The sequence below is a fragment of the Thunnus maccoyii genome, chromosome 16 (assembly GCF_910596095.1).
Source record: "Thunnus maccoyii chromosome 16, fThuMac1.1, whole genome shotgun sequence".
NCBI classification, from domain to species: Eukaryota; Metazoa; Chordata; class Actinopteri; order Scombriformes; family Scombridae; genus Thunnus; species Thunnus maccoyii.
The window spans coordinates 17513621-17536803 of NC_056548.1; the positions used below are offsets into that span (position 1 = coordinate 17513621).

The 23183-nt window shown below is 38.3% G+C and overlaps 4 protein-coding genes across 16 annotated transcripts in view; 2 read left to right on the forward strand and 2 right to left on the reverse strand.

Annotated features, from left to right (window-relative positions):
• The first annotated feature begins 1125 nt into the window (after window positions 1-1125).
• Window positions 1126-5850, forward strand: LOC121914039 (gsk3b interacting protein). Of its 5 annotated transcripts, none has more exons than XM_042436992.1 (3): window positions 1126-1231; window positions 3541-3786; window positions 3889-5850. In XM_042436992.1, the coding sequence occupies exons 2-3, from the start codon at window positions 3544-3546 to the stop codon at window positions 4045-4047; spliced, it is 402 nt and encodes a 133-aa protein (XP_042292926.1). In that variant the 5' UTR covers window positions 1126-1231; window positions 3541-3543; the 3' UTR covers window positions 4048-5850. The 5 variants fall into 5 exon arrangements, with proteins under 5 accessions (XP_042292926.1, XP_042292924.1, XP_042292925.1 ...); XM_042436990.1 differs by having other exon boundaries at window positions 1135-1386; XM_042436991.1 differs by having other exon boundaries at window positions 1135-1383.
• On the reverse strand, window positions 5392-9018 carry LOC121914040 (NPC intracellular cholesterol transporter 2-like). Of its 2 annotated transcripts, none has more exons than XM_042436994.1 (5): window positions 8917-9018; window positions 8562-8663; window positions 6805-6912; window positions 6554-6726; window positions 5392-5972 (listed from the first exon to the last, which is right to left on the reverse strand). In XM_042436994.1, exons 2-5 carry the CDS (start codon window positions 8641-8643, stop codon window positions 5886-5888), a joined length of 450 nt encoding a protein of 149 aa, XP_042292928.1. In that variant the 5' UTR covers window positions 8644-8663; window positions 8917-9018; the 3' UTR covers window positions 5392-5885. The 2 variants fall into 2 exon arrangements, with proteins under 2 accessions (XP_042292928.1, XP_042292929.1); XM_042436995.1 differs by having other exon boundaries at window positions 8829-8918.
• Window positions 9019-9372: 354 nt separating this feature from the next.
• Window positions 9373-13011, forward strand: isca2 (iron-sulfur cluster assembly 2). The gene is made up of 4 exons (XM_042436987.1): window positions 9373-9479; window positions 10367-10541; window positions 12011-12126; window positions 12222-13011. The coding sequence occupies exons 1-4, from the start codon at window positions 9418-9420 to the stop codon at window positions 12394-12396; spliced, it is 528 nt and encodes a 175-aa protein (XP_042292921.1). The 5' UTR covers window positions 9373-9417; the 3' UTR covers window positions 12397-13011.
• Window positions 13012-13080: 69 nt separating this feature from the next.
• Window positions 13081-23183, reverse strand: part of eml5 (EMAP like 5) — a 41952-nt gene continuing 31849 nt past the window's right edge. For 3 of the 8 annotated variants that reach the window (XM_042436982.1, XM_042436983.1, XM_042436984.1), the window contains 17 exons: window positions 23043-23169; window positions 21837-21845; window positions 20909-20987; window positions 20460-20589; window positions 20216-20314; window positions 19739-19759; window positions 19147-19320; window positions 18840-19048; window positions 18400-18557; window positions 18090-18204; window positions 17802-17990; window positions 17474-17646; window positions 16104-16266; window positions 15920-16023; window positions 15676-15829; window positions 14618-14718; window positions 13081-14525 (listed from right to left, as the gene is read on the reverse strand). In XM_042436982.1, coding sequence (XP_042292916.1) covers window positions 14489-14525; window positions 14618-14718; window positions 15676-15829; window positions 15920-16023; window positions 16104-16266; window positions 17474-17646; window positions 17802-17990; window positions 18090-18204; window positions 18400-18557; window positions 18840-19048; window positions 19147-19320; window positions 19739-19759; window positions 20216-20314; window positions 20460-20589; window positions 20909-20987; window positions 21837-21845; window positions 23043-23169 — 2042 coding nt within the window. In that variant the 3' untranslated portion in view covers window positions 13081-14488. Of the gene's footprint in view, window positions 14526-14617; window positions 14719-15675; window positions 15830-15919; window positions 16024-16103; window positions 16267-17473; window positions 17647-17801; window positions 17991-18089; window positions 18205-18399; window positions 18558-18839; window positions 19049-19146; window positions 19321-19738; window positions 19760-20215; window positions 20315-20459; window positions 20590-20908; window positions 20988-21836; window positions 21846-21898; window positions 23170-23183 lie in introns of those variants that run through there. The other 5 variants (XM_042436985.1, XM_042436986.1, XR_006100442.1 and 2 more) reach the window with 5 other exon arrangements.

Below are 23183 nucleotides of genomic sequence, written 5' to 3' on the forward strand. Positions count from 1 at the left end.
AACAAAAAAAAACTCTCTTCGCAGTTTTTCATAAAGCATGTGAGCAGTACTTACAGACTATTACATCTTGCACTAATAGAAGGCTGTAAAAACTGTTGAGTGTATTTTATTTAACTAATCTGATGTTTTATTTATTTATGTATTTATTTTTATTCTTTTTTCATTCATTCATTATTATTATTATCATTATTATTATTGTTATTATTATTATTATTATTAACAACAACAACAACAACAATAATAATAATAATAATAATAACAATAATAATAATAATAATAATTTTCTTTCTATTTCTTAAGTGTTGTTTGTGAACGTCCTGGCATAATGTTCACAAAATGTAACTCATGTTCTTTATTGTACTCAATAAAGTTAAAAAAAAAAAAAAAAAAAAAAAACCTACTGGGTCAACGACGCTGAAGTTAGCTTCCGATTCGATGTTAAGGGGGAAATTAAGGGAAAGGTTAAGGTGAAAGTTAAGGGAAACATGAATAAGGACATTTAGCGGCTTATTCTCCGTTTTCCACCACTTACACTAATGAAAGAGCGTTAGACATCGTAACACAAAAACTTAACGCTGTTTAAAACCACTTTCAGATTTGTGAAACCTTTATTCTACTCATGAAAACACAAGAAGGCGATTTCCCCGCCCCCCCCCCCCCCCCCTTTCCAGACCACATGAGACCAGATTCACGTCAAAAACCGCTAAACTTAGACTTGACAAGTCTGTGGCCTTTGATCTGGACCTGGTCCAATTTAGTTTGGAGAGAGAAATATCTGTGAAATCGCCCTTCTTTGTGTTTTCACAAACAGAATGAAAGTTTCACAAATCTGGAACTGTGAGAATGAGTCTCTGTAGTCTTCTTGGTAATCTAGTCCAGATATAACAAGTCTAAATATAGTGGTTTTTGATCCGGATCTGGTTTAATGTGATCTGGATGGGGGGGGGGGGGGGGGGGGGGGGGGGGGGAGCAGTTAAATCAACCTTTTTGTGTGTTTTCATAAGCAAAATAAAAGTTTCACAAAACTGAAAGTTGGTTTAAACATGGTTAAGGTTTTTGCTACGATGTCTAACACGTTTTAATAAGTGTAAGTGGTGAAAAGGCCCTTTCCCTTAACTTTCCCCTTAACTCCGAATCGGAAGCTGTGAATCGGAAGCTAACTTCAGCATCTTACTGGGTCATTGTTTTTAATGTAGTTATTTAGTGACAACGCAAATAAAGTAGAAAAGGGGTAAGGCATTCATTTATAGTTTCTTTCTTTGGCTGTGCATAAACTTGAGATTCAACATTTATCTATCTGAAGTTATCTGACGCTCGTTTGTCTGAACCTTCTCCACGGAGCTCAACAACAACCACACCGAGGAGGAGGAGGAGGAGGAGGAGGTGGTGAGAAAAATGAGCGCAGTTTGGTCAGAGACAAGCTTTATTGTTGTTATAGCATCGCTAGATCAAACGTATGACTGCTACTCTTAATAACATACAATATGCATGTGATGAATACAAAGTGAAGTAATATATAACTGTTACATTTCTGGCCTGCACAACGGTCGGTTTGTTTACTCCTGTTAACCAGTGCACTAGCTGAGGTTAGTTATCCTAATATTGGCTTTCTAAGTTAGCTACATCAATCTATATATGAATTACCCGAGTTATACCATTTAAATGAAACTAACACATTGACTGAAAGTTCGTCTAATGCTATCTGTGATGCTAACCAGAGACTTTCACTTCAGCTAGAGTCCTCAAGATGTCGCTGTGATGTCGATGTTTAAGATCTCGCGAGATTGATCATTTTACCAAAAACCATGATCTTTTTCTAACCCTAACCAAATGTTTTTGTGACTAAACCTAAACAGACCTTAACCATAACGTTGTCACATCATAAAACGTAATTATTTTGTACAACAGGCACTATGAAGAAACAACGCATACAAATCTCGCGAGAGTTTCGCAAATATAGGGTAAGCATCTGCATAGATGTTTTGAGAGATGAAAAATACCGAAATACATTTAACTTGTACTGTGTACTCGAGTATTTCCATTTCATGCTTCTTCATACTTTTACTCCACTATATTTATTTGACAGCTGTTACTAGTTTTAGAGCTGTAACGATTAATCGATTTGTTGTCAACTATAAAATTAATTGGCAACTGTTTTTTAAGAAAAATGTCCAAATTCTCTGATTGCATTGGATGTGAACTGTTGTCAGACTTTACTAATCAATTGATGTTGCAGCCCTACTTGGTTTACAAACTAATATTTCACACACAAAACATATGATCGGCTAATAAAACATGACGTAATTTTATAGGTTAAATCAGCCAATAGTGTATGAAATAATTAAAATTAGCTCCACATTGACCAAGTACAACAGTTCCACATTAATATAACAGAAACAGTAATATAATATGTAATAATATAACACTCACAGCAGTCATTTTTCAGAACAGAATACTTTTATTTTTGATAATACTTACTCAATGCTTATAATACTTCTGTACATTTGCTTAAGTAACATTTTCAGCGTAGAACTTTAAGTTGTAATCGAGTATTTTTAGATTGTGTTACGGTTCTTCTACTTAAGTGGATCTGAATACTTCCTCCACTGTTGAATGCTGGTGATAAATGTGTGTGTGTCAGTAAATCTTCAACTGAGATAATACAGACTTTTGTTTAATGTATGGATTTGTGTTTTATCCTAATGCAGCTTTACGGGTTCAATCTAGAAAACTTATGTCCACCAGATGTAAAAGTTTTGTCTCACACCAGTTTGATCAGCAGCCAAGAATGCCAAAACAAATGAAAAAACAAATCAAACTATACCTTTGCTGTCACTGTGAGGTGGTTTAATATACAGTTTAACAGTCACAAAGGTACAAACCATAGTAAAACTTTTTCCTCCTATAAACTGACTGATCCACTGTGTGTTTCCACCTGTAACATCCACATGATATGGATGTCTATGAACTGGAAGAGACAGTTTAAGTTAAATATTGCTGCATGTTTCACAATCAGTGGTTACATCAACTGTGGCTTATTGCCCATAAAGGCGTCCAGCCAACAGAATGAATGAAGAGGAAGCCAAATGTGGTGCAACAGCTGACATGCAGGAAAAAGGCTCATACAGATGTGTGCTACGTGATGCACATTGACACAAATAAAGCATGACGAGACTCAACTTGTTGAACAAACGCACCGGTGCTAAGGAGACGGCATGACTCATACGTAGTGTTTAATACTGATAATTGGTTGGAAAATACCCAGTTACCTGTTTGATACTATAGTTCAGTTCCTTCCTGACTCAAACCGGTTTAACTTTTCCTCAGGCCATCACCTGATCACAGAGGATGGTAATTATTTTTTCCAGTTAGTGACAGTAGAGAGCAGCTTGTTGTGACAGTCCCAGTTTAACTGCCGGGTTTCTCAAGTGTACTTGTGGACATGGAGAACCATTTTGGCAGTTTTTGTAGTGTAGAGTAAACTTTGGGCTACAACAATGAGTCAGTCATAGTCGATAACTTTGTTTTTCTGTGTTGTAGGGGATGGAGGTAGACTGCCAGCCCGAGGAATCCATTGTCACTTCATTTGACGAGGACTGTGTCGAGCTCGGTGACGTCAAGGACATGAGATTGGAGGCGGAGGCAGTGGTCAACGACGTGCTTTTCGCCGTCGCTGAAATGCACGTGTCGCAAAGTCTCAACAGTGCGTCGGATGTGGCCTACATAAATGTGGAAACAAGAGAGGGAAACCGGTATTGTCTGGAGCTCACGGAAGCAGGACTGAGGGTAAGATGCACCATCAGCGATTATTACTCACCGCATGCAGCTTTCAGACCCCAAAACCATACGAGGGTTTTAAAATAAATCACTTGTTTCTGCTCTATACAGGTGGTGGGCTATGCCTTCGATCAAGTGGATGAGGATTTGAGCACCCAGTATCATGAGACTGTTTACTCGCTTCTGGACACGCTGAGTCCGGGTTACAGAGAGGCCTTCGGGAATGCTTTGCTCCAGCGGCTGGAGAGGCTGAAGCAAAACGGACAATAAAAAAGGACCAAAAATGCTGCATACATCGTACAAGTGAAACAAGGGGTTGATGATGTGGGTGTATTTGGATATGAGCCAATAATAACCAAGTCTGGTCAAATATTATAGCCTATTATGTGATGTCCACCTGCCTAGCAACCACTACAATACGGGGTACCCTGCCCTATCAACTTTGCTTTGTTCTGAGTTTCATATCATCGAATGACTTCATGTCAGCTACTTTAGTTTTTGACTGCGAGGGATTGGCTGGTATGGAATCTGTTGCAACATTGTGTTGTTGACTTTACTGTGGAAAGATCTTCCAGCTTCCACGTGTTACAAATTTGTAACTCTGCACCTTTTGTACTCGTCGAAATGATCTGAGAAAGAAGCAGCAAGTTATGTTGATAGTAAAGCCGGTTTCCTCCTTCTGCTCTGCTTGCACTAAAGCTGTGTGGCCTTTGTGGCTGAAATCTGCGCAAATTGACCCAATAATACTTCATATTCAGCAGGTGTCTCAGTGAAAGAGCCAAATCTATAATCTTTCCATATAACTCATACATATACTGCCTTAATGACTGACTTTTGGTTAGAAAAGTACAAAAATTAACTTGTTTTACTTAGTTTGTATTGACAGAGAAGGTATTTTGTGGGGCTGTCATTTTACATGAGTAGGGTCAGAAACTTATTTTAAATTTCTGATTATGTCAAACTAAGCTGACATTGTATTCAATATCAAATTGTGTTTGGATATCATTTGTTTTTTCTCCATATTGCACAATGCATTGCATCTCAAGCTTGCATTTGGTGTTAAGGCAAAGAAGCTATTCTCATGGAGACTTACATTTTTTTTTAAAAATTTTGATGTTTTATCTTCAAACTTTTGGTTCTCTAGTCCGAATACACGTTTATTTAAACTCAACGACCACTTCTAAAGCTGCTTTAATGCTTTTGTGTTAGTTTGGTATGTGTGACCTGCTAATGAATTGTCAAGTGTTATGAAATCAAACTTTCCAAGAAAACTTTTTGCATTCATACAGTTATCCCTTGCTGCTGGCCTTTGCTCAGACCAATAAAATCTTAGAAACGGTGTCAGTCCTCATTGTTAAGTCTTTAAATGCATGACAGGTGTTCATGCCTCACCTTTGTCGACATGACTACACACATGCCACAATTTCAGGAGCCTCAGCTGAAGGCGATCTGAAGTGTAACCACCTGGTGATGAGCAGTGGCAAGACAAACTTCCCTTGAAAGTCGGAAAAGTAGTTGCGTCACCACTGATAAACCAGTGATTGCAGTGCAAGTTAAAATAAATAAATGGGGAGTAAAGTGTCTGACAAGTGCATAGAGAGAGTTGAAAGTTACTGTAATGGTACATAGATTTCTTTATTAGTTTACTTTTCAGTCATTTATAATTTCCAATTCCATATGTCTAGTATCACAAGGTCAGTAAGAAAATTTTACAAAAGCTTCAGTAAAGAAAAATGTACAGTTTGTACTTTTTCTGACTACACAGCAGCCAGTTAGACAAGACATTTGCACTGCAGTGGAATGTAGTTCACAAACCAGGGTTGTTCATGCAAACGTTGACCGCATTATTTCACATCCACAACTTAAAAAAAAAAAAAAAAAAGCAACTGTTATGCAGATAACAAACCCTGTCTTTAATTCAGCAGTATTTGAGGTGAGAGTGTGCAGCAGAGTCTTGCAAACTAGTGAACGACATACATCTTAAAATCATTTTGATGAATGAATAAAATGAGATCTTAACAAGAATCATTTATATTCTAGTTCTTTTACTCATTTGAATCCCTTTAAATAAAACAACAAAAACACGTGTCAGAGGTACTGTTGGCTGCTTAGTTCACAATCTGAACTGGAAACTTGATGCAGAACAAGTCTTTGTCGTTGTCGTCTCTCAGTTCCCACTTCACAACCAGCTTTATCTAGAAATGCAGAAGAGAATGGTTGGTCAATAGTGTGTGATTTTTCTTTAATGTTTTAAGGAAGTGAAAGGGGGAAAGAAACATGTTTGAAACATCCTGAGTAAGTGATATAAATGAAAAAAAAAAAACCCAAACAAGTCATGAGCCTATTTTTAAGATTACTCTTACTCCTGCTTGACTAGACGTGTGACAGTTCCTCAAGTACATTTTGCTTTTAATATTTACTACCTTTTTTTTTAAACTTATGTAGCATTTTAAATACAGGACTTCTTGCTACTACATGATAGTATCACTACTTTTACTTAAAAGAAGGATCTGAATCTGAATGAAGTCCACCACTGCTGGTATCTTCACTTCCTTTAAAAAATGATCCTTTAAGATATTGAAATATTATTTTTAAGACTTGCAAAATGCCCCGTAGTGGGCTTTAGTTTCTAATGGCTACTGGATGCATGAAAACGGTCCTTCAGTACAGATGAGTGCAACTGCAAAAACTGTAATTTGGTCAAATTTAAGAGAAAAGTCATCTTAAAAATAATAAATAAAAAGAAAGACTGGCTAAAGTCACAAGCACTACTTACTGCGGGATACTCGGACTTCACAGGTAGGGAGTTCAGATAGTGATAGTTCTGCTGCTTCTGGATGGGACACTGGATTCCAGACTTGCAGCCGTCTTCAATGGGAATGGGGAAGGGGACGGGGACTCCGGCGATTATTCCATGGACCACCGCCTTGCTTGTCTGGCTCTCCACAGCTACAACAAGATCAAAACTTTATTATTAATGTTCTGAGTGTTGAGAGAAGTGTTTCTAAAGCAATATAGCTCACTCACCACTGTTGAAAGTCACATTGACGCTGTAGGACTGTCCTTTGTGTAGCTGGCAGGGCTGATTGGCACAAGGGTTAATGTCCACTATGGTCACTTTGCCAGAAGAGGAGCCTGAGGACAAATATGAGAGGAACAGCTTTTTTTTTTTTTTATAAAAAAAGTAGACTTTCAAAAAGATAAATGCTTACTGGTATACTGCTGACATATCACTTGTTATGACACGTTTCACTTTTATTAGCAGTGACAGACACAAAACAGTAGATCCAACTGGCTGCTTCATGCTTTAACAGAACAATTTAAATCAGTTTAGTTTTACAAAATGATTAAAGTAATTAGATTGCAAAAAGGGGAAAAAAACAAAAACAAACTAAAACTAACAAAAAGTGTTAGATTTATAAAGACTATGACTTATAAATGTTCAAGATTATGTTTTCATAAATGATTCTGAAACTGTTTTTGCCATTTGGCAACAAAGCAATAAACCATATAGAATTTAATATTCATTAATATACATCTGAAAAATCACAGACGGCACAACCTTTCATTTCACTAAACTAACCATTCATTAAGTCTTACAAATCACACAGATCTTTACTTAAAACATCTATTGGTTTTGATTTTTCACTTGAGACTTGATACACACGCATTAAAAATAAAGGATAGGTTCACAATTTTAAAGTCTGTCTGAAAATATCAGTCAGGTGCCCAAATGAACACTGAAAGGGGTTTTCCTCGCTGTAATCCTTCCTCCTTCTCATACTGGCCATTAAAAGATCCCTTAAAATAGTTGATCTGAAACTTCTATGAGGCTTCAGCAGTCTGTTTTGGTCATATCAAGTGGATATCTGCCACATTTACAGTCTTTGTAGCATCAAATTCACACTTTGTGTTTCCCTGTTGAGCTGCGGTGGAAGTATAACAACAAAAAGAGGAACTTTGGCACTAAAAAGACTGATGTTGAAAGATATCTGCTTGATTTGACTAATATGGAGATTCATATTAGCTTCAAATCAACTTTTAAATACATTTTTGCACAGAGGGAGGCTTGTGAATTTACACCTAGACAAAGACCATACAAATACTTGCTGGACAAGGCAAACGATTAATCATTCAAGCCACTCATCAAGCAAAAATGCCAAACAGTCTCTCTCCATTGATAGGACTTAAAATAAAGCGGAAGTGATCCCACAATGGGAAACTGAAATGTCCCTGCAGCAAAAGTACAAGAACAGATTCATAAGAAGTAAAACCTTTGGATGTTGAACTAAAACTAGACTGGTATTAGGATCAGCTGTAAAATGAAACACACGCACACACTCTCTACTATGCCATACTATCTACACAAGATCATAAATAGTAACTATAAACTGCATTCCGATAAAAATAAGTCAATATAATACACATGTGCTGCTTCTCTTTTTTCAATCATTGTTCACTCAATATTTTTGAGGTTTCTTCACTTTGGGCTCTGGGAATTCGTAATTGCATTTGCCACCATTTGTCATTTTCTAAATGAAATTGCTTGATCAATTACGCCCCCCCCCCCCAAAAAAACAAAAAAAACAAAAAAGAGAGATACATTGATAATGAAAGTAATCGCTAATTGCAACCATACTCCCAATTTAAGCAGACGACATCTGTGGGATAAAATGAATATAAATGCGAGAAAAGTGGAAAAGTGTCTCACCTCCAAAGGCCAATATACTTAAAACATACAACAGAGAGGTAAATCCTCACTTATATTGTCAAGTAAAACTTACCACAGTCTATGTATTTCACTGGATCCGCACAGGTGAATCCCATCAAGCAGAACAAAGCGATTAAACCAGTCCGGACATCCATGTTTCTTTCCCTTTTTTAACCTTAAATCAGAAGACGCAAACAGAAGAGGAAACTTAGTCAGAGCAGCCTGACTTTGAGTCAGCACAAAATGTTAAATCATATGACTTGTTGTTTGTTTTTCCCCCTAAAGTGGAGCAATGAGTACAAAGTTTAACACGACGAGGAAATATTCCTCGACTACTTACTACTGTAGTAAAAAACCGCCGAGTATTCCCAGTCACTAAAACTTACAGTATGTGGACTAAAAAGACACTTTGGGCGCACAAACTGTACCTTTGACGAGCTTCTGTCTACCGCTCAGATTGGAAAGAGCACTTTTTATTTCCTTCTATCACAAGACCGAGGTAACGCCTATTTATGAGCGTTGTGTTTTGTTCACCCGAAATCTAGTCTGACAGGAAACCCCCTCAGTGTAAAAACCTCGCCTTATTCGCCGTAATTAGCATGTTCATAACCTCAATCGTTACAAGAACACAGTCATTTGTGAGCTAAACTTCAATATAAACATTTAATTAGCGTATCTTGTTGTGGGCGGTATATAACGCAGAAGAGTTGTGCCTGAAAGGCAAAGCAACGGGCTCAAAGTAACATATTCTGTCTAGCAGGTTAAAAACCCAATTACCTCATGATTGGCAGGTGGTCTAACCAATAATTTGACGGTATTGTACCAATATGGGCGTATCATATTGATAGACAAGCGTTTTAGCCAATAGATGTGCTGTCTGTCTTTCCTCAACTGTTGGGGGAGGAGCTTTGTACAGTTTGTTATGAAAGATGTCGTTCGTAACAGGAGCGATGATAACTGCGTCAAAGTCGAAAGTATTGAGCCTTGCGAGGTAAAGTTTATTTGATGTATAACATAGAAGTCATGAGGGATGTATGTGCTCCAAAATCATTACGTAGGAGGAAAGTCGCTCTGTTTAAATTTTGCTAGTTAGCAAGCTAGCCTTTAACGCTAACGTTAGCTAACGAGGCGGTGTTTCGGTGTAACGAGTGACCTTGTTCACTGGTGACTTGCATCATCCGTGGTTACCATGGATATCGTTATTTGTAGTGACGGACGGCAGCTGTTGAAAACACTAACAGAGCACATAATTAGGTGTCCTCGTAAAATCCCTGAATTCTTTCAAATTGAATGTACAATATATATTCGTCTGGTCCTGTTTGTTTTAACTTTATGTAAATTAAACGGTGTCATCAATAAGAAGCATTCACTTTTCTTAAAGTTACTTTTTATGTGTGGGAAAAATATATAGCAGCTAGCGTCTTATGGGGAGTTTGACACTATTATATAGGTGAATTGGTTGAATATGGACCACTTCCTGATTGAGGATAACGGTATAGACAAAACTTACGGCTACGGTTTGTTTTCCACATTATAAGACACGTTACGATAGGTGAATGCATCTTGTTGAGCACAATTTAACTGCTGGTTAAGTGGTTAGCGTAGATAAACAAACACAGATAAGTATGTATTTTAAATTGATCAAAGTAAAAATTGATAATGCTTTTTTTTACGAGTACACCTCTTCTGTTCGTGTTTTCAACATCTGCCATCACTACGAGCAAACAAACACGACGCACTCAGCTGGGTCACCAGTTAACTCGGTCACCCGTTAACCCATAACACCGGTGCTACATTGTAGGGCCAACACAAGTATGATGCTCTTGTTCTTATATCTACATCCCATATTAATAATAACGTAACGTCAATGTTTTGCAGGGCGTCTTCTCTTCTGAACAACTTCAATGTGGGCCAGTTACAGCGCCTTCCTCAAACCCGTCAGCCCCGTTACACAGCGGGGCTGCGGAGCTTCAGCAGCGCCTCAGCCCAGGAGAAGCCAGAGGTGCCTGGTTCATCTGAAGATAGTGTAAACCTCACTGAGTCATGTGTGAAGGTGAGTACATACCAACTCTGCCTGATTAGGCATCATACTTCTATCTTGTCTAGATTACAAGTTGTTTACAGTTTTGTGCCTGAAGCTGCTTCAGCGACAGAGGAGTTACTTGTGGATGTGGGTATATTCTACTTTAGGACTATTCTTGGAGAAATTTTATTTTCTGTCTAAAATCTGAAACATCCACAATCAGTCCCTGCTGACATAAAGTTTCACTTCATATTTTAAAGGGAGTAGTGGGCATACAGTACATTCATGAGTGCCACAGTTCTTCTACATATGAGACATTTGATTCTGAAGACAACAACGTTTTGGTCCTCAGAAAAATTTGTTTCGTTTTAGCATTCACATATCATTATTACTTGACAAAGGACCTTATGTGTATGATTATTCAAAATACTACTAAGATATTTCTAACTGTATTATATAAGGGATAATCAATGAGTAGTGTCTTAAAACTATTTAACGCACACCTTCAAGTTGATCATCCCACTACCATGATCATTTGCCAACAACATAAAATAAAAGCATTTGCAAATTTTTGGCCAAGGTTTTGCACTCAAAATCAAAAGGTTATGAAGCAAGAGCTTACCGTTGTCATGACAACTTGCCAAACTGTACTTGCCACCAGCCCGAACTGAGGCATAAAATTCATGTAAGGTGTCATTAAGCATAACCGCAGAGTATGTCTCCAAATCAGTGTTCTTTTGTTTTTGCTGGAGAAAGTCTGTCAGTATATTAACTTCCCATTTTGTTGCCTTTTTTTGTATTAATCTCATCCTTCTCTTCCTCTATCATTTTAAGCTCTTCAGGTGTCAGTTCCTTGTGCTGTTTTTCACTTGGTTTCTTTCTTTTCGTCTCCATTTCTTTTTCCTTTGCTGCGTCTCATTCTTCAAAACGTCATAATGCTTTGAGAGCTATGCTCTTTAATGTTGCTATGGTTACAAGTTGGGTAGCCGATGAATTTAGAACAGTGATTAAACTTGAACCGAACTACCTGTGCATTAAACAGTTTTAACGCACACCTGTATTCTGTCTGTATTCATCCAGACCATGGTATAAAAACAAATGTAGGATATCTAATTACATTCTAGTAATATTTTGTTACTTGTTTCATCACTTTGTATGGAACATCTTGTCAAAAAAGCCTACAGTAAGACTTAATTTTAAGGAATCCCAACTTTAGATGTGACTAGTCATAAACAATATATTGATCTTTTCAGAATTCTAACATACTTTTAAAATATCACTTTCTCAAGTTTTTAGTATTAAGGTTGTGTGATGTGAAGAAGGGCGATACATGATACTTTGGAGCATTTGTAAAATACATTTATAGGTATCTTTAAATGTAAATATGTATGTAATTGCTTGCCATGCAGCCACTCTTTTAATAAATATGTTAAGTTTTATTGAGGTTTTCATATTTTGCACTTCATTCATCATGCTTATGTCACCCCTCTTTTATCCAGAGACTAGGGGAGATCATGGACAAGGGCCAGTACCTGAGAATACATGTGGAGGGAGGAGGCTGCTCCGGGTTCCAGTACAAGTTTTCTGTTGATAGCAACAGGAATGAAGATGACAGGTAAATTCCCATTTATCTACCTTTCAAGTCATGTATCAACCGGCATTATTGTATCCTTACTAAATCCCATCAACTCTGTCGTCTTCTGCATCCAGAGTGTTTGAGCAGGGAGGAGTGGGCATCATCGTGGACCAGGACAGCCTGGAGTATGTGAAAGGATCCACGGTGGACTTCAGCCAAGAGCTCATCCGCTCCACCTTCCTAGTGCTCAAAAATCCTCAAGCTGATCATGGCTGCTCCTGCGGGAGTTCCTTCTCCGTCAAAATATAACTCTGCTTCCCTGTGTCACCATCACAGTACTTTTTTATACTCTGAGTTACCTGTTTATTAGATGTACAAAATTCAACAAAATTTATTTAAAAAAATCACAATATAATGCATTCCAAGCACTATGCCCTCAAAATTTACATAGAGATGAATTTTTCTGACACAGCATCAACAAAAACAGATTATAAGTTTTATAATATAACAGTTTTTATATTGGATTACCTTTAAGACTACAGCTGCACCTAATAAATAAGTAACTCAGATTATTGTATTAGATTATCTTTGATATTTTGATTCATTCAGCTCACTCATAACTACATCTAGTGTCAGAGTCTCACTTGCCTGAAAAAATGCTATTTAGGTGTGAAATTACTTGAACTGATGAACTGAGTCAAAGGCGGAGGTGTCAATCAATCATTGTGCTTATCTGCAGATGAGTTCACAATATTTAACTTATAATGTATTCAAACAGAACAGATGTTCAGCTGAGGTATTTGATTGGTTGAGCATTCAGTGCTTTGCTTTGTATGTAAAATATGTAAATAGGACAAACTGTATCTGTGAATATAAAGAGCTAAGCTTTATTATATCATCTGAAATAAAACTGAGTGAATTTCATATGTTTATATCTTCAGTCATTTCAGTGTGGGTCCAAAAAGTTGTTTTTGTTAGTGATGAAAGAGCAGCTGGGAAATGTTTTTATTTATTGGTAATGGATAGAAAGTTAGTTTGAGCATCCATATTTCGATTACATTGGTTATTTCTTCAGCATTATTAATGGCTCTATATTTATTTGTATGTGCTATAAGTGATGAACATTACAGACTCAAAATTTAAAAGCCAAGTTCACAGTTGCCTTTTTTTATTAAAGTGGAATTTAAGAAACATCTCACAAAAAATATACAAAAAGAATATCTACAAATGATATTTACACTGGTGTAATGTAAATCAAAATATGCAGCAACGTTTTTTTTGTAGTTAGTCTTAATACAAGGAGGAAAGTGTTTCGCACTTCTCATATTTTCTCTCTGATAAACATTCCATTTAAGTAATATATCTGATGACACAAAACATTAACTTACTGTTGAAAAAGAAAAAAGTCACATCCTTCATATTCATGAAAAAATGCGACAATAATACGTCATAGCAGCACACTGAAAAGTGACCGAAAGAATTGCAACAGTGCATTGAAACATCAATTTACAGCTATTCTTTATGATTTCTGAGGAATTTGGTTCGGACGGATTGTCTTCCAGTAAGCCATGCACACCCATTAACCACAAACAAATCCTCAAACACAAATGCACACGTTAACGTTGTCATGAGGGAGGGGGGGGGGGGGGGGGGGGGACACTGCCGAGGGAGGTTTGAGGTCAACCAGTCAACAACACAACCACGTAAATGAACCGTCAGGGGTTAACACAGTGACCAGGTCAGGTGTACAGTGCATAGTATGCTTTGGCATGCTGACATCCAGAACATAACAGTGGATGTTACATTCAGGAGGAAGGCCACAGGATTTGGAATTACCAGTAAAAATAGAAACAAACAAATGACCACATGATCCAAAAAAGTAAAACAAACATAATACAAAAAGAATCCAAACCCTCGTAAAGTTAAACACTCAGATTAAGGCTAATTTAGTTTGCTACATGTTTTAAAAAATGGCATTGTCAGTAACATGATTTCATAGGCTGACCAAGTGGCAAAACTGCCATTTGGGACACAGAACTCTCGTTCTAAAAAAAAAAAAAAAAAAAAATCCATCACTGAAATGATATGCACATATTAGAGAGATGGTTTTTTTTCTTCCGATGATGATGTAATGTGAGAGCAGGGCTGCATGCCCTCCACCTGTGTTCACAATCAGGACTGATGCTGTGATGAAAGTTGAAAATTAGCCTTGCACATATGCATGCACCTTAGTTTTGAGGCAGTAAGTCAGATCGCTGCTTTTCCTCATTTTACAAGCTGCCAGGTCCTCCTCCTCCATTGAATGCATTTTTTACCAGGTTATTTTCTGTGAAGAGACATGCTGGGAGACGACCAGATAGCCTCTTGGACTCTGTGAGGCAGGATGGTCCAGGTGTGATCCTCAGTGGGGGGCATGGACACACCTCCACACAAAGAGGCTAGAAAGTACATAAAGAAAGGGATCCGTCACTTGATATTTGAGTGTCACTTTGTGTGTAAACTATGTCGTTATGTAGAGTCTTGATCATACCTTCTGTCATCGCCGCCGGCACTGACGACAAAGCGATCTGCATTTGTGAAGCGTACGTTTGTCAAGTGAGCAGCGTGGCCCAGAAAACGCTTGTGTTTGGCCTAAAATGAGATCACAATCACATCATTTAAGTGGCTTTTTTTCCCCCCCAAACTACAGTCAACATATTTATCTATCAAGTGGCACTGCTGGGTGTGGTCATGTTAAGACACTTTAATGACACATTTACAGTTTGTTTTAGTGCACAAAATATTATGGCAGCAAATGTTCCAGTTGAAACAAGTCATGTAGTCTTCTACGGAAGCCAAGAATGGCCAAGGTTGCAGTAGTTTTATTTGATCCCGTTACATGAGTTCATTATCTTGTCATCTTCAGGATAACAGTCGTTTTCCTGAAGATGACGGGTGATTGAATCATTATCTCAAATAAACGACCTTCTGTTTTCTTGTCCCCTTGAAAACAAGATATTTATCCTGTTATCACGAGATGATGAGATATTCAACTCTTGATCTCAGGATAACGGGATAAAACAAAATGATTGCAATCAAAGCCATTCTCGACTCCCATAGTCATTTTCAGACCCCATGATTTCATCTCTGTCACACAATTTCAGCAATACTAGTTTCTCAGTAATCGAAAAGCAGGCAAGAATGTAGGTCACAGGTTGAAAAATGTGATGATTTTGTGACAGATATATAAAAAAACAATCATTTAAAGCCACTATGTGTAGAATTTTTCATGTGATCGTAACATCTTTTAAATTATTTTAATGGCACAAGTTATTGTTTGTAAGAAGAAAAACACAATTCTGGTGAATATCTGTGCAGTTTATGTGTTGTTTCCAGCCCTTAATCTCCGTGTGTTTTGATACTACCACTGGAGGGAACATTATTCTTAAATCCTACACATAGTGGCGATAAGATCTCAGCTCAGCCCAGAGAGGTGAACAGATTTAAATGATCCTATAATATTTTCATCAGACAAACTGTATTACTGTCAATCAAAACAAAGGAAAAATAACAAGACAGTAATAATAATAGTAATGTAATCATACTTACAAACTTCTCTGGACATGGAAAGTCAAACAGCTTAACCATTCCAAAGTCATCGCCTGTGACGATGTTAAGGCCCGAGTGGGACACACAGGCACAGGTGACATCTGCTTTGTCGGTGTTACGGGACCAGATCCCAATGACCTCATCCCCAAGGACACTGAACACAGAGAGAGAGCGCAACAGTTTGGACCAGCAATTCAAGACTTCCTCTCAGACATGTGTCAGTCTTTAATACAGTAACTCCCACCTTGTCCAGGTGGCCCAGGTAATCCTGTCAATATGGGACTGCTCTGTGACCTGCTTCCCAGATGGCACCTCATACACCAGCCGTTTATAAGCACCTGTGGATATCTGATTCAAGGCATTGGTGGTTAGAAATGAAACAGCCGGCCAATGTCCGAGACACACATGAGCCTTCATACAGTCTATACCTGGACGTAAGCGCTGTCGGCGGAGAAATCCATCTGCATTACGAAGCTGGGGATGTCCCTGCAGCAGTTGATGCGGTTCAGCTGCGGGCCGAGTGTCAGGTCGTAGAAGTCAACTGCACTCTCAGTGGAGCCAACCGCCAAGTAACGAGAGTTTGGACTGAACCTGTAAGAGAGACATGTGGTGTTAAAAATACCTGATTAGAGTGACAAAAATTGATTCTGATACAAATAAATTAACACATGAATAAAACCGACATTACCAAAGTAATACCAAGTATTTGATGCAATATTGTTTGAATAATTAGAAATATATTACAAATGCAAAGCCTGCACTGAGCCCTCAATGCAGGCAACATTTCGATGTGGACCTCAGCTGGATTAAAATGGGGCTGATTTATGGGCTTTTGTATGGAAGATTTAAAATGAATAAATAATTTTTATGTTTGCATTTTCTGTGTCATAATTAAATTTACAAAAGCATTTGTTAAATGACAGTTATTTAGCTTTTTGTCTTTGATAACTGAATGATGTGTTTCTCATGAATTTTCCATGCCACATTAAAATCAAATTACTTTGTATTTCTCATAATTTCTTAGATCAATTAGTTTTTCTTTAGGCATTTTAAATCTTCCGTATAGAGGATCCACTTGTGTTAACCCAAACCCTCGGGTACCTCAGGGTTCTGATTGGGTTTCATATGATGCCCTACTAGACAGTCTGCACTGACAACAGCATGCAACTTAAATTTAGAAATGGATCTTTTTCTCTCCATTTTGACCTTCCGTCAATACTTAACTGGAGGTTTTCACCTTAGATTCAGGTGCTTTGGGTGTACCATGTAATCCCAACATACCCGGTTTGATTCTGACTGGGGACCCTTGTTGCATGTCATCACCTTTGCTGTCTCTCACTTTTATGTCTATCTCTGCAGTTAACTTTCTAATATAAAGCCAAAATGCCAAAAAATAATCTTAAAAACAAGAAAGTATTTTCTCCAGAGTGGATACATCCGGATCCACCAGCATTTAATTGTAGCGTGGACACAGATTAACTGTTAAACAAAGCTGTCACTCTCTCAGGTAATTCTACGTCAAAGAGTAGAGTAGCCAACTTTCTGTCATCTTAGTTTGCTTAATGTTAAACACATTGCCTAATAAGACCCCTGCTTATTCAGCCCATTATGTGCCAAAATAATCCAGGTGTGGGTACCCACTTGGCAAAAATAGGCCAGTAATCTCTTGCATAAAGAGTGAGTGAATAAACTGCCTCATATGGTTGAGAAAAGACATGGGTACACTGATATCAAATATTTAATTTAACTTTAACCCTAATGTACCAGTTTGTAGAATATGGTACTCTACTATCTTTACCTAATATCCTGTATAGGGGAGCGGCGGTCCCTTTTCTTGCCCCAGATTTTGAGAGAGGCAACCAGCAGGATGATAAACTCTCCATTCTTCATGCCGATGGCCACCATGTCTCCTTCAGGACTATAACTGATGGTGCGTGCTGGGTGGCCCAGATTCACCTTATTCAGCATCTTCTGTTTCCCGACAAGGCCATGCAAGATCATCAGGTAATAGTTATAATAATCATCATAAAATTTCCACTTTAGAAATCGATAGTGAATGTTTTGACAGAATGTTAATGGAATGAATTGAGATAAGACTGAATGCCTCTGAGGAGAGACGGGCTGACCTTCTCTGGGATGTCCCACAGACGAACGGTGCCATCCTCTGCAGCAGACAGAAATACATCTCTGGAGGGATGTGTGCCCAAGCCCCAGATAGGTCCATCCATGTGTCCATTCACCAAGATGTTGCACGCTGCATTCTTCTCCCCTACTTCAATGATCTCTGCATTCCTGGTCCCCACGAGGATTTTACCCTGACACAGCAAAGAGCAAAACGAGTCAAAATACAGATAGTACAGATGTAATCTGGAATGAGAATTTGCTGGATAAATACCATATTATCTGTAACTTACCTTTCCTCTACATACAGAACGAACACAGTCTATGATCTGTCCAGTTTCTAATCGAAAGGCTCTGCAGCGTTTCAGCTCCTGATCCCAGAGCTTCAGAGCTCCTCCTTCCTTTGACCTGTGGAGGAAAACATTACCTGTTTCATCCCTCAGCTGGTGCAAATCAAAACTGTAAGTACATTGATTCATATTCTAGACACTTGTAACAATTTACTGTGCACTGTGGCTGGGTGATGTGCAAAAATTTGATGTTTATGTACAGGTATGTGTGTGTTATATTAAACAAAAGCTGTGTAACAGATGCAGCACTTACGGTCTCTCCTTGCCTCCGGTGACAATGAGGCCATCTCTCAGTGTGGTGTACATAGTGAACACAGGGCCCGTATGAGCTTTGGCCACTATTCTTACTAGAATGTGTTCCTTCCACACACACACATCCCCACTTATGGTACCTGTAAATGTCAAGTTATTCTGAAAAGAAAACAAATCTGCACTAATCTAGTGGCCTAAGAGAGCACAGCAAGCAATGCAAAAACAATTCACAGCACATTAAAGCAGACAGTGTGGGATCTGATTAGCTTTAAATATTAGCAGATTCATATGATGAGATAACATGTAAAATGTAGTAGCAACAGCAGCATTTCAAAGATTGAATAATACTTGTGTCTATTCAAGATCAATGAGAAATGTGAGTTTAAATTAACAGCAGGTCTATTTTATACTGTGTATCTTCATTGTTTGGAAATCACTTACAGCTCCAAATGCCACAGACAGCATGGTCTGCATCCGGGCGTCCTCTATGGAGCTCAGTACACCTTTCTTGCTTAACAAAGCTCGACCAGCTAATGTCCAGAAACGCACGTGCTTGATCCCCACAGACACAAAGTGTGTGTCCGAGTCCGGTCGAAACTCGGCCACAAAGATCCTCTGGGTGTGACCTATCCGGCTGGCCACTTTGGCACCTGAGAAACAAGGCAGAGTGCAAAAAAAGTGACTTATGAATCCCGAGGGTGAGGTCAAGATTATTTTATTTACTTATCTTTGTGAGATCATCGTGTACCTTCCTGCCACTTCCAGATGGTGACGGTGTGTTCAGGGTCCAGGCCCACAGACAGCAGGAGTTTCCCTGTGGCACTGAAGCTGACAGAGCAAACTCCGCCGGAGTGGAAACAGCGTAGCACTGACAGCGTCTGCTTGGTCATAGCGTCCCACACGTGAATAGATGGAGACGTGGCTGAGGGAGAGAGAAGAAGAGAACTACTTGTCTGATTTTACTTTCTATGACACGAATGCACTTCTCTCTTTCTTGCTTCCATTGTGCAAATCAAAGCCAAAGTTATGTATTACAACTACTTGACTGCAAGGTAAAAATTGAGATGGTTTATTATTGGGTTCATTAGGTTTCTACAAATTTCATACATAAAAAAACTAAAAAGGTATAGAGTAGGCTACAGTTTTCACAGCTTACTTCCAGACATGAGTCACTGAAATAAACAGGTTTTCGTGAGTTAGACTTGTCCCAAATCATATGGCCACTAGATGGCAGTGTCTTACAAGAATCTAATGAGTTGAAACCATACAGATTTTCTTTTTCTAGTCATGAAGACTGTGTTCTGTGTTTTATGAGAGGAATAATTTAGAAATGTTCTTACCTGACATGTCACCAGTATCGCCTGGAAAGAGGGAAAATATGATTCATTGACAGAAATTATTTGTTAAGTTTTGAGACTTTCTGAGCAATCGTGGTTTCTGCTATCAACAAAAGAATCTACTTTCAAAATATTTTGATAATTTACAAAAAATTATGTACAATTCTAAAAGTTATATGTATGAGATGCAATTATATGAGGCGGAATTTGCTCCTCAGTTTTCAATTTTTGCCAGCACAAGATCGTTATGTGTCTTTTGCATCTTGTGGGAATCTTCTATGAAAAATGCTGCATATGTGACAATCCCACAACTCTTTATGTATTCAAAAACAGAGATTTTGCTGTCAAGTTGCTTTACAGTACAGATAAGCTTGTTGGAGGGGGGTGGCTGTAATCCCCCTGCAGGGTGCACAACACAGGATACAGGGAAGAAAAATGAGGCAGCTGGTGACACAGGAGGTCAACTTCTCACAAACATACCTACTTGGCCAGTTGCCACCACGTTGGGGAATTTGGGATGTTGATTGATTGTCAGGCACAGAATGTCGTCACTGTGTTCTACATAGAAACTTTGGCAGGCTGTAGAAAAACACACCCAAACACGCATACACACGCACAAAGACACCCACCACCCACACAGACACAAATAGAAATACTTGTGTTACATTTGCTTTTCAGGTCACTGCTCCTGTTAGACTGTCTTCTAGACTTCCGTCCAACTTACAGGTCGTCAAGTTGAGGACGATGCCAACTGAGGCTGTGTGGTAGATGATGTCCGCCCCCTCGTTCAGGTAGTGCACATTATTGCGGCAGTCATTGCCACGGTAACCAAACACTAGCTCCAACACCAGGTCCTGTGGGGAAGTCAGAAAAAGACCGCCAGAGACTTAGAGAGGTCAACACCATGACAACTAAGATGTTCGGAGCCAGCTGAAATAGTACGTCACTATTCAATTACGGCATCATCAAATCCCCAGAGAGGCTGTCTGGACAGCACATGAACACACTATGTCTTCAGATGAAATAATCATATTAGAAACCAGCATTTTGAATCATTTGCTGCTCTGACACAGACAGTCTGCTTCTATTTATATGATGAGTAACATTTGTATGCCTGTACATATATATTATTATATGTTAGTTTATCATGTTTAAAAATGAGGTCCCTCTTACCTCAATGGGTCTCTTCTTTTTACCAACATTGTTGGTCTGCAGCTTCTCCGGCTGTGGCAGCGCTCTGCTGACAGGAGGCCTGAAACAGACAGCTGGGATAAGAGGGCTGCTACCGAGCTGCTTGTCATGCAGCTGCTGCTGATAATGATGATGGTAGTAATGATAACATTACAGTCTTCACTATTATGACTGTATATAAAAATATTCCATAAATATCTGCACACAATCAAAAAAAGATATGTTTTATCTCAAAATCCAGAAAAATCAGGATTTTCTGTAATGACGCAAGCTACAATTATTAAGCTGAGAAATAAAGAAAAACATTTTACTTAAATGTGAAGGCTTCTTGTATCACACTTCTGTAAAGAGTCTCTATTACCAACGAAGCAGTGAAAGGATTGTGTTTCAATAAAGTAGCTGAGTGGAAGAGTTGAAGTAACCAAGGTAAAAATAAAACTACAAGTCATTATGTCGTAGACAAATATCAGAGCTTTGTCTGCCCACATATCTTCAAACAAGTCAATCAATAAAATGTTAACAGACTAAAAAACATCACTAATATTAAACATTTGTAAGGATTAGAGGCTGAAAAATTTAATTCTGTGTATTCTGTCAACAACAACCAGACAGTAAAGTTTCCATGCCCTTCACTCATCCAATCAGCTACAGAACAGCTTTCTCTCATTCCTCTGGCAATAAATACACAATTATTAAACAATAAGAACAAACAATAAATAATGCTGAGAATGTATAGACAAACTGTTACCATGACTTAACCATGAAAGGGGAAACATTACCAAGTGTATAAAAGGGGCACACCAAGACACCAATCTCTTCATATTTAATCTACAAATATCTAAATCCTGTGCATTTGTCTTCAGTAATAGTGGAGAGAAAATATAAAATATCAACATGATTAGTAGCTTACCTAGAACCTCTTCATGGCAGCAATAACAAAGAAAAAGCAAGAATTAGAAAAAGGTTTCTTACAGCGTTCACTGCTGCCCGGTAGACACACACGAAACACAAGACCTCAGCCACTGAGGATATAAAACACAGTAGTCAGCGCCACAGCGTAACCATGACAACAAAAGATCATTTTAATGACAATTTCTGCCCAGAAGATGCTGCATGGATGCCTTTCTTGTTGTCAAAACACAAATCTAGAAATTAAATTAAGTGGAAGCACCCAAAGACACATTTTTAGATGTGTTATAATGATGGAAAAATTGATAATATGAGGTAATTAGTTAATAAATATTCTACTTAAACACTTAAACAGACAATATCCCAGACTGTGGCAATTCCTATTTCTACCGGAATGAGGTGTGAAATTAAAAACTGATTCACTTTAGTGATGCCATTCCCCAGAGTCACTGACTATTGAAAAACCCATTCAGATGTTGTTCTGCAGTCTATGTGAATGCTAAAGTCACCTGAACTCAACCAATCAACTCTATAGTTACTTAACTGTTCTTAAATTAAGAAGCAGCTCATTAGCAAAGAAACTGCACGAGTCAATTAACACCTAAAAAAGCCTTTTTGTTTGTATGTGTGGAGAAAAACACCAGCAGCTGAATCACTAAAAGTCGGGCTGAAGGAAGGATGGGTAATATTAGCAAAGTTAAGATTTTTGTGTAATTGATACTACTAAGTTAGTTCACTGAGTTTATGACTTGTGTTACTGTTACACTGTTTTAGTGTTTACCATAATCCCATGATTGCTACTTGTCATTGCTGTTCAGCAACAGTTACACAGACATAGAGCTTTTTCAGTGTAACTATACATTACATCTACTGTTTTATCCTGTGTGCAAAATCATCATACATGAACACAAGAGCTTACCTGACTACACCTTGTCTTCAAGTGGAATTAAAGAACGAAGCAGGATAATGACAGATGGACAGCCATTAAAGGAAAGAAGAAAAGCAGAAAAGGCTGAGTTATTTCAAAAGGGCAGGGACAGAGCTGGAATTACACGCAGGAAAAGAAAAGATATATTGACTGAAGAAGTCAGGTTTGGCTTTGTGTTGACGCAGAAGCCTTATTTTTTTTCTACTATGAATGGCTGAAATTCTTGGGACACTCTTCTGAGCAGCTTCAAATCCTCTCCGCAGCTTCTCTGAGGAATACCTTTCATCCACAGAGGGCTCTTTCAGCTGCAAGTGGGGTTTCACACCCGTCATCGGTCGCATGTTGGTGGATAAGGCCTTGATGGTGTAGTTGATCTCGTTCTCTCTTGTCACATCGCTGTCATAACCTGATGAATGACAG